The sequence below is a fragment of the Oncorhynchus keta genome, chromosome 32 (genome assembly GCF_023373465.1).
Source record: "Oncorhynchus keta strain PuntledgeMale-10-30-2019 chromosome 32, Oket_V2, whole genome shotgun sequence".
NCBI lineage: Eukaryota > Metazoa > Chordata > Actinopteri > Salmoniformes > Salmonidae > Oncorhynchus > Oncorhynchus keta.
In genome coordinates, this window is record NC_068452.1 from 33,835,086 (window position 1) to 33,846,449 (window position 11,364).

Genomic DNA, 11,364 nt, shown 5'->3' on the forward strand with positions numbered 1-11,364 from the left:
AGAAAGTAGGGGAAGATGGTTCAAGGGGGAGGGATCCTAAGAGGATCTGTGTGAGTCGTAGATCTGTGCCAGCACAGAAGGATAGGCCTATGAGTGACATATGCTTCAGTAAGATTGGCTTCTTAACGTTTATAGCAATGGTTATCAACCACAGGGATGGAACGCAAGTCCCAGAAAATAGAGGTTCTGGTGGCAGCTGCAGAGAAATATTTGGGTGTACAAGATTTTACTTCAGAAGAGTTACAAGGTGTGTTGAGTGGTGGTGTCCAGATAGGGTTTTAAATATTAGAATTGGGTGGTGGGTTTATAATCATTAGATTACAGTTTTTTCTTCATATTATTGTATTTAATTTTGTTCCATAAAGCCATAAGGGATAGATAGACCCGAGTATAGTTAGTGGCAGTAATGCAACATATATTGGATGGATGCCAACCGCAGTTAATAAACCACATCAAAGAAGAAGAACGAGTTGAGGACTCAAGGGCGTGAGGAATCTCCACAGACAGAACAACGAGACAGATATTTCACCGGATGTATAAATGTGAAGCATCCGGTTGGCGTTTCCACCGACTACCGAGATGGACTTTGGCCGAGATTCCGCAAATTTTCTCATCGCTGAAACATTTTATCTCCATATACAGGTTTCTGTTTCCAAAACTAGAATCTGTAGACTTTACTCTTTGCCAAAGAAAAATAAAATGCATTGTTTAGAAGGAGTGCAAGGGAGAATGGATCTCACTGGCTCGTGATTTGCTCCCACCTCCTTGCTTGTTCGACCCACTATGATTCGTTCATCTGCTCCCATTGGAAACGACAGACTGTGGTCTATCTTGGGTTAGTTATAAAAATCATTGATGTCTCTGAAACGCATCTGAAAATACGCTCAGCTACTTCCTGGCAAGGCCTACATTAATCCGGTTATTTCTGTACAAATTGGGAGAAGTAAACCCTCACAATGCTGAGCACAGTTAGCCGGCAACTTAAAAGCCACCCAGCAGTAAGTACATGTGAAATCGGGAAGTTTGCTAAATCGTATAGATTTTTTTTGGGGGGGGCGGTGGGATTTGCGTCGTGCTAACGTTAACTTCAAAGCTAACCACATTGCTACTTTTAATACATTACTTGTTTCCCACAAATGTCGCCTTTCTGTCATGTATATTGTTTCGTTTTTGGAAAAAGACAAGATTGAATATAACGATATGTATGGTGTTTGCTGCATTGATCGTTGATTGACAAGTGATGGCATTTACCACAGACCGAAACGGCCCTGTTTGCTAACTAGTTAGCTACTGTAGCCAGTTGGCGCCAGTGTGGGTTATGTACTTGAAAGGGCAAGGTCTAAAAAATAATTGAAAGTATAGTTACTATTATTTACACTTTTTAAGTGGGAGGGAGCGAGCGAGCGTGTTTAGTAAACGTTAGATGGTTAGTTTCTGGAATTGCGACCTGGCAAAAAAGGCCTCAACTCGGTCAAGGACGAGGCGGTTAACCGAGGACATAACGTTACTAGCTATGAAAGCAATTCTTTAAAAAAAAAATATATATATATATATATATATATATATATTTGGTGTAAATTGGGTAACTGTAGTCTTGGGACTTTGGCAAAAGTATTTTTGGGGGGGAGGAACGCTATCGAGTTGACTAAATATTTGTAGATTACCCTCGGTCCTGCCATTATGCTCCTGCCGTTGCAGGTAATAGGCTCCACCAGAGGTCGGGAGTTTTTTTGTTTTTTTTTCATGTGGAGTGCCAATTTACAATTTATCTAACCAGTTATGGTTTTCATGCACATTTTCGTGGAACGTTTTAATTTCCATTACAATAACGTATTTGTTTAGTATTGCCAACTAGGTAAAAAATAATCAACATAAAGCCAACAAATAACATTGGAAGTAAATAATATCCTATCCTAATATCCTATCCTAAAAACTCCCGACCTCTGGTGGAGCCTATTACCTGAAATAGCTTTAATCTCTCTCCTCTGTCTGCAACGAACTTGAAACATTGTATTAACTGGGTCTGGCCCACAGTTTGAACTGGCAACTATATCAACTCTTCTAGGTCCTCCAGAGTTTAATGAGCCACTGGATCAGAGCATGACTTTTTTATTTTCACGCCGAGGCTCTGTGGTTATCGAAAGTGAGCAAGCTGGAAAGATTTTTCGAATACAGTGAGCAACTAACTATTGTCATTCTCAATGGCTGTAAAGTAAACAGTCTGTTGACTTGCTGTTTGAGGAAGAGAAAATAAAGACTGAAGCTCCACAGCTCATTAATGGTGGTGAGTTAAGACCATCAGAAATACTATCGGACATCCCCAAATGGACACATTCATACATTTGCATAATACAATGAATAAATTGACCAAACTTGTAAATGGAATGAAATAACTGTAGAATACATTGTGAGCTCTGTAAACGTGTCTGCTCCGACAATGAGAATGGTAAACGACTAAAAATAATATATTTTATTAACTTGAATTACCATAACCAAACAAACGTAGATTGGAAGTAACGTAAAATGTACCACTGGTCATAAGTCCCCTTTTCAGGACCCTGTCTTTCAAAGATAATTAGTAAAAATACGTAAGTTCACAGATCTTTATTGTAAAGGGTTTAAACACCGTTTCCCATGTTCAATGAACCATAAACAATTAATGAACATTCACCTGTGGAACGATCATTAAGACACTAACAGCTTACAGATGGTAGGCAATTAAGGTCACAGTTATGAAAACTTAGGACACTAAAGAGGGCTTTCTACTGACTCTGAAAAACATCAAAAGATAGATGCCCAGGGTCCCTGCTCATCTGCATGAATGTGCCTTAGGCATGCTGCAACGAGGCAAGAAGGACTGCAGATGTGGCCAGGGGAATAAATTGCAATGACCGTACTGTGAGACGACTAAGACAGTGCTATAGGGAGACAGGACGGACAGCTGATCGTCCTCGTGGTGGCAGACCACGTGTAACACCTGCACAGGATCGTTACATCCGAACCTCACACCTGCGGGACAGGTACAGGATGGCAACAACTGCCGGAGTTATACCAAGAATGCACAATGCTTCCATCAGTGCTCAGACTGTCTGCAGTAGGCTGAGGGAGGCAGGACTGAGGGCTTGTAGGCCTGTTGTAAGGCAGGTCCTCACCAGACATCACCGGCAACAACATTGCCTATAGGCACAAACCCACCGTCACTGGACCAGACAGGACTGAAAAAAGTCTCAAAGTGCTCTTCACTGACGAGTCATGGTTTTGTCTCACCAGGGGTGATGGTCGGATTCGTGTTTATCGTCAAAGGAATGAGGGTTACACCGAGGCCTGTACTCTGGAGCGGGATCGATTTGGAGGCGGAGGGTTCGTCATGGTCTGTGGCGGTGTGTCCCAGCATCGTCTGCCTGCAATGACAAGCTCCGTCTATCTCAACACTGTGCTTTACAGGGAAGACATCCTCCTCCCTCATGTGGTACCCTTCCTGCAGGCTCATCCTGACATGACCCTCCAGCATGACAATGCCACCAGCCATACTGCTCGTTCTGTGCGTGATTTCCTGCAAGACATGAATGTCAGTGTTCTGCCACGGCCAGCGAAGAGCCCAGATCTCAATCCCGTTGATCACGCCTGGGACCCGTTGGATCGGAGGGCTAGGGCCATTTCCCCCAGAAATGTCTGGGAACCTGCAGGTGCCTTGGTGGAAGAGTGGGGTAACATCAAGAACTGGCATATCTGGTGCAGTCCATGAGATGTACTGCAGCTGGTGGCCACACCATATACTGACAGTTACTTTTGACCCCCCCCACACACACAAAAAAATGTGGTTTGAAAGAGTGAATGCACACAAATTGGCGGGAGAGAGAAGATTCTTGAGAGACACTAACTTTATACATCTAAGCCACACTTACCTTCACTCAACATGTTTTATTTATACCGAAGACACATTTTCTTCACACATACTGTAGACCAAAGGAATATTCTCAAACAGCTTCAGGTCCAAAGCAGTAGCCATTTATGGAAAGCCAATGGAATTTCATTTGTTTTCACATTTTTCTCAAATACCCTCACGGCACCCGTGCCTTGCGTTGCCGATGCTCATCTTAGTGTGATGGACTGTGCCATCCCCAGCGGCCTCCGCAATGGATTATTCCACTGAGACGGGCACGAATCAGACGGGTGTCTACTGTGCCATTTATAAAAAAATAAAAATATAAAAAAAACATCTATCGACCAGTTGACTGAATGGGGTCAGCCATTTTTCCCTTGATTGCCACCTTACCCTGTCCTCTATTGTTCCCCCTAAATCTTTTCTATTCCCTCCAGCTGGTCCCCCTTTTCATCTTCATCGGTGGTGGGACGGTTATGTCTGGAGCGTATCTCTTGCGCCTGGCAATGGGACCCCATGTCAGGTAAGGGCCCTTGTAGAACACGCTGCTAATAAGGCTCCATTCCAAATGGAAACCGTCTGAAATGAGATCCACATAGTAACTGGATTGACCTTGAGTGTTTTAGTCATAAGTCAGACGTCAATTTCAATTTGCAGGACGGGTATATTGCTATTAGTTAAACGTTTCATTTCAATATTTATGTTGTAGTTGGAATCGCAATGGCAACCCCGAGCCATGGAACAAGACGGAACCCACACAGCAGCACAAGGTAGGTCACTCACTTATAGGAGGATCCATTATGTCTGGATTAATGTATCACGATGGTCAGTGCATTAAACTTGGTCCCTGCCGCACATGGCAGTGAGCAGAGGTTGTACAGCGCAGTGAGGGAACATGTTAATGTAGTGGCTTGAGCCAAAAATGTAATTGAGCTGTCGTCTGATTCCACTCATCCCATAGTTGAATTAATTATACAGTATAATCCTGTTAAAGTAATCTGATCAACCAATCTAATTGTCAGTTACAACAACAAAGCAAGTTTGACACGGACTGAATAACAAACCTGGGATTGATTCAGAAATTAAAGACAGGTTTTTGCTTAGAATGTTATTCATCAATATTTGGTTTCTGATTTCCTTAAACTTTATTGTTCCTCTATTTCATTCATAGTTTTACTCAGTGAACATGGACTACAGCAAGCTGAAGAAAGAGGGTCCTGACTTCTAAACTCTTCTGCTGGACCAAAGGCTTGAGGAAAAAAATTACTTATTCTGACACTGACTTCCCTTACACCTCTAACTTGAAACCAGTGGATGCAAAGAGGCTAAACCGCACAACTTCTGTCCCCTTTGACCTTTTAACCATCTTTTAAAAAAATAAATCCCTCATACCTCATGGTTGTGCAGCAATAAAGTGAAGAAGTCTTTTCTCCTGTGTACAGAGGAAATTGTCTTTCTTTGTAGTCGGTGTTTAAAGGGGTTCAGGACTGATTTAATCCTAAAACATGATATCCTGGTACCACGTTCTAGTTTGAAATCATGAAGTCAGTAATTTTTGTTAGCCCACACTAGCTTGACAGTCAATATTTTGCTCTTGGTTTTTGCCTCATGCCACCTTTTGTCCTTGCCCTCCTTTTCCGCCTGGTGGCTCTGTCTGCGTACATGTATATCATAATACGCTTGACTACGGTCCCGTATGTAATTTACAGTGTGACTACATGCTTGGTCTTGCATATGCTCATCCACAAGTTATCAGAGGAGCCCTTGACATGCTCGTGCTGTGTGCCTTTGATAGATCTTCACATGGTCTGACCATCTGTTCAAGGCTGCACTGCACCATTATAGGCCATGTTGTCTGAAGGTCTGCAATCACTCACTGACTAAAACCAGGCAGGTGGGAGTAAAGGATAACAGACAAACTATAAAGGTTGGCCTTGTATTAGCAACCAATAAAGCAATGATAATGTTCCCAAGAGTAATAAAACCGGCATCTCAGGGAGTCTGGTGCGGAGGTGTTTCTCCTAGAATGTCATGGCTCTGCCTGATGAGTTTATGAATGTTATCAGGTCACACTGCGTCTCTCAGGCTGGGAAAACTCAAAGGATGTGCAGCCAACACAACACTGGAAATGTCAAGGATGGCTTCACATTGGCATAAAACTCCACATATAAGAACTTCTCCCACCCTCTTAAAGGTTGGAACAGGCTTTGTCTCCAATACAATAATTGTTTCAGTTGAGAGATGAAACTGTTTCCTTCACAACTTTAATTTGTTTTACAAAGAACCCCTTTGATTATGCTGAAATATTCAGGTTGTGGAAAACTAATCTGAAGGCTACTTTCTGTGCTTTCAGAGACCACTGTAATTGGGGCCATGAGTATTTTTCTGACCGTGAGTCCTCTGCTTAGTCATACAACATATTGTCACAATATAAAACTGGATATACACTGCTCAAAAAAATAAAGGGAACACTAAAATAACACATCCTAGATCTGAATGAATGAAATATTCTTAAATACTTTTTTCTTTACATAGTTGAATGTGCTGGCAAAATCACACAAATTATAAATGGAAATCAAATTTATCAACCTATGGAGGCCTGGATTTATAATAATAATATATGCCATTTAGCAGACGCTTTTATCCAAAGCGACTTACAGTCATGTGTGCATACATTCTACGTATGGGTGGTCCCGGGAATCGAACCCACTACCCTGGCGTTACAAGCGCCATGCTCTACCAACTGTGCTACAGAAGGATTTGGAGTCACATTCAAAATTAAAGTGGAAAACCACACTACAGGCTGATCCAACTTTGATGTAATGTCCTTAAAACAAGTCAAAATTAGGCTCAGTAGTGTGTGTGGCCTCCACATGCCTGTATGACCTCCCGACAATGCCCGGGCATGCTCCTGATGAGGTGGTGGATGGTCTCCTGAGGGATCTCCTCCCAGACCTGGACTAAAGCATCAGCCAACTCTTGGACAGTCAGTGGTGCAACGTGGCGTTGGTGGATGGAGCGAGACATGATGTCCCAGATGTGCTCCAATTGGATTCAGGTCTGGGGAACGGGCGGGCCAGTCCATAGCATCAATGCCTTCCTCTTGCAGGAACTGCTGACACACTCCAGCCACATGAGGTCTAGCATTGTCTTGCATTAGGAGGAGCCCAGGGCCAATCGCACCAGCATATGGTCCCACAAGAGGTCTGAGGATCTCATCTCGGTACCTAATGGCAGTCAGGCTACCTCTGGCGAGCACATGGAGGGCTGTGCGGCCCCCCAAAGTAATGCCACCCCACACCATGACTGACCCACCGCCAAACCGGTCATGCTGGAGGATGTTGCAGACAGCAGAACGTTCTCCACGGCGTCTCCAGACTGTCACGTCTGTCACATGTGCTCAGTGTGAACCTGCTTTCATCTGTGAAGAGCACAGGGCGCCAGTGGTGAATTTGCCAATCTTGGTGTTCTCTGGCAAATGCCAAACGTCCTGCACGGTGTTGGGCTGTAAGCACAGCCCCCTCCTGTGGACGTCGGGCCCTCATACCACCCTCATGGAGTCTGTTTCTGACCGTTTGAGCAGACACATGCACATTTGTGGCCTGCTGGAGGTAATTTTGCAGGGCTCTGGCAGTGCTCCTCCTGCTCCTCCTTGCACAAAGGCGGAGGTAGCGGTCCTGCTGCTGGGTTGTTGCCCTCCTACGGCCTCCTCCACGTCTCCTGATGTACTGGCCTGTCTCCTGGTAGCGCCTCCATGCTCTGGACACTACGCTGACAGACACAGCAAACCTTCTGGCCACATCTCGCATTGATGTGCCATCCGGGATGAGCTGCACTACCTGAGCCACTTGTGTGGGTTGTAGACTCCGTCTCATGCTACCACTAGAGTGAAAGCACCACCAGCATTCAAAAGTGACCAAAACATCAGCCAGGAAGCATAGGAACTGAGAAGTGGTCTGTGGTCACCACCTGCAGAACTACTCCTTTATTGGGGGTGTCTTGCTAATTGCCTATAATTTCCACCTGTTGTCTATTCCATTTGCACAACAGCATGTGAAATGCATTGTCAATCAGTGTTGCTTCCTAAGTGTACAGTTTTATTTCACAGAAGTATGATTGACTTGGAGTTACATTGTGTTGTTTAAGTGTTCCCTTTATTTTTTTGAGCAGTGTATATTATTGGTCCTCTTTATTAAGTGGGACGGCTCCCTAGAACTGGAAGAACAGTCAATAGTGAGAAACTGTCTGAGTGCACTATACAAAGAAAAGTTTGCATGACTTCTTCAAGGGTCCTGGGCTCACATTAACCACTGGCCAGCCTTGTTACCCTTTTTCACATGACCTCCTGGTCACCTCTGCCAGCATCACCAAAGACTAGCAACACACTGTCCATCCAGAATTTACTTTTTATTTTTATTTAACAAGGCAAGTCAGTTAAGAACAAATTCTTACTTACAATGACAGCCTACCGGGGAACAGTGGGTTAACTGCCTTGTTCAGGGGCAGAACAACAGATTTTTAACTTGTCAGCTCCGGGAGTCGATCCAGCAACCTTTTGGTTACTGGCCCAATGCTCTAACCACTTGGCTACCTGCCACCCCATATGCCACCCCATATACCCCATATATATATCTCCTGCTTCATATTTTCTGACAATCTGGGTAGGTACTTGGGATGCTTCCACCACAGTTTGTGTGTGTGCAAGTTTGTATGTGTGCACACAGGTACTAATGACATATTTACATTAATGTGTACTTTATGCTATGCAGACAAAGTTTTATATTTTTTTATTTATAGTACCAGTCAAAGGTTTGGACACACCAACTAATTTCAGGTTTTTAATTTATATGTACTATTTGTACATTGTAAAATAATAGTGAAGACATCAAAACTATGAAATAACACATGATATCATGTAGTAACCAAAAAAGTGTTAAACAAATCAAAATATATTTTATATTTGAGATTCTTCAAATTAGCCACCCTTTACATTGATGACAGCTTTGCACACTCTTGGAATTCAGATTCACTACATTGTTTCATATGTGTTATTTCATAGTTTGGATGTCTTCACTATTATTCTACAATGTAGAAAATAATAAAACATAAAGAAAAACCCTTGAATGATTAGGTGTCCAAACTTTTGACTGGTACTGCATGTCTGTACTCGATAGACATTAGTTCTGTCACACAGGCATGTTTAGGTTACATCAAATCAAATGTATTTATATAGCCCTTCGTACATCAGCTGATATCTCAAAGTGCTGTACAGAAACCCAGCCTAAAACCCCAAACAGCAAGCAATGCAGGTGTAGAAGCACGGTGGCTAGGAAAAACTCCCTAGAAAGGCCAAAACCTAGGAAGAAACCTAGAGAGGAACCAGGCTATGTGGGGTGGCCAGTCCTCTTCTGGCTGTGCCGGGTGGAGATTACAACAGAACATGGCCAAGATGTTCAAATGTTCATAAATGACCAGCATGGTCATATAATAATAAGGCTGTAAACAGTTGAAACTGGAGCAGCAGCATGGTCAGGTGGCCTGGGGACAGCAAGGAGTCATCATGTCAGGTAGTCCTGGGGCATGGTCCTAGGGCTCAGGTCAGTTAAAACAGGAGCAGCAGCACAGCCAGGTGGACTGGGGACAGCAAGGAGTCATCATGTCAGGTAGTCCTGGGGCATGGTCCTCGGGCTCAGGTCCTCCGAGAGAGAGAGAGAAAGAAAGGGAGAATTAGAGAGAGCGTATGAGGGGTGGCCAGTCCTCTTCAGTTTAACCTGGTATAATGTATCACTGGATGGCACTCAGCATTTGATGCCAATCCCAGACACCCAGGCAATCTGAGTCACATGATAATACATGCATGCACACACAGGCCAGCAGGGTTTCAATAACAGCATGAACAATACAGAGATCTGTCTCCATGTTTGGTGAGTAGTGAATCTGAAGGTATTACGAATCGGTGGTTTCACTGGTAAACGCAGCAACACTGTGGTCACATAGTTCACATGCCACCAGCCCACTTTCATTAGTTTTCAGATTCAATATACAACAGCAATAATTCTGCAATGCCCTCCTCCCTCCTTTGCTCATTCCCCCAACATCACTGTGGTTCACAGAGTTCAACCGCAATTTCAAATCTGAAGTTAACATGACATTTAGTCTTCTGATATTAATCATGTTTTCTTTGACAATTTCTAACCCATTAAGGCAAAGAGCTGGGGTTTCTATCTTTACCAGAACAGTCACTGCTCTCTCTCTGGCTATATGAATGTTTACCCAGGATCATAGCATTCTTAGTAGAAGGATCCTCTGGTAAATCTGGGATATGAATATCTTATATTAGATATATTTGCAGAGATATTGAGAGATTTAGATGGCTTTAGTGCTCTGTGCTGTGTATTATTATTCGATTAAAACAACGAAGAATTGGAATCATGAGGTGGATTTTAATGATAAACTGTACAGTATATCAAGATTTATTGCACTACAAATTAGGTTTGACAGGCAGCAGGTGACCCCTCACACCTACAGCTGTGCTGTACCGACCCCAGTGTATAATACCAACGACACACCCTCATCTGACACGCAGATGTGGTGATGACAGGTGGCAGGGGCTGCTAAAGGGGAAACCAGGCTCATGATTGAGTTACAGGCTGACTGTGCTAAAACCTGATTCAATTAGAGTGATGGATATGCTCATGTGTTGACAGCCCTCTCTGTCTCCAGAACTGTGGTTTCACAGGCACCCTACACACCCAGACCAGAAACAGCTGTAGTTTACCACTCCGTACATGATCACTCTCATAGTCACCCAATACGATTCTTCTAAATACCTGTCTTCCTTTGGCCTAGTTTCATTCATTGAGAGAGAAAAGGGGCGAGGTTGTGGAGAGGTCATCTTAGCTATATTTTTCCTGTCTAAATAAAAGTTTGTCTCTTTCTCTGCTCCCTTTCTCCCACTGATCACTATCGTTCTTCCTCTGCCATAATTTAGTTATCTAATACAACTCAATGCACAGACAAACCCATAGGCATATGCACAGAGTGAAGTCAATGCTGTTGTATACCAAGACAATCACATTGATCCTAGGGCTCCTTCACTCCCTCTGACAAAGTGCCATTTGCTGCAGACACCCAGAAAGGTCAGGGCTGTCAATGTAGTTTTGAGTGTTAGATTGAGTAAGGACACTGCAATTTAACAGCCAATTCAAAGGAAATACCATTGGAATGAATCAGGGACTGTGCTGGAGTCTAAGGTGCCTAGTCACTTTGGAAACATTTCCTAATTCTGAAGTTAAATGGCAGCTACTGTCTGTGTGTTATCAACACCTTTACTCAGAGGGGTAAGATACAATAGAATATAGACAACAAAAAACCACAACAGATAAACAAACATCTATAACCAAGTTCTCATCATCCATGGCATCTGTGTGTTGATTGAAATCTAATCTTTTCTTCAACCGTGGAAAGAAAGCAGGTCAAAA

The 11,364-nt window shown here is 43.3% G+C and overlaps 1 protein-coding gene across 1 annotated transcript; it reads left to right on the forward strand.

The window, feature by feature from the left end:
* The first annotated feature begins 830 nt into the window (after window positions 1–830).
* Window positions 831–5,320, forward strand: LOC118374895 (cytochrome c oxidase subunit NDUFA4-like). Its single transcript, XM_035761376.2, has 4 exons — window positions 831–998; window positions 4,321–4,406; window positions 4,593–4,653; window positions 5,055–5,320. Exons 1-4 carry the CDS (start codon window positions 957–959, stop codon window positions 5,109–5,111), a joined length of 246 nt encoding a protein of 81 aa, XP_035617269.1. The 5' UTR covers window positions 831–956; the 3' UTR covers window positions 5,112–5,320.
* The last annotated feature ends 6,044 nt before the right edge of the window (window positions 5,321–11,364 follow it).

Coding starts and splice junctions, on each gene's coding strand:
- LOC118374895 (XM_035761376.2), top strand. CDS start 957: ATGCTGAGCACAGTTAGCCGGCAACTTAAAAGCCACCCAGCA. Junction 999..4,320: donor AACTTAAAAGCCACCCAGCA/GTAAGTACATGT, acceptor TATTCCCTCCAG/CTGGTCCCCCTTTTCATCTT. Junction 4,407..4,592: donor GCAATGGGACCCCATGTCAG/GTAAGGGCCCTT, acceptor TTTATGTTGTAG/TTGGAATCGCAATGGCAACC.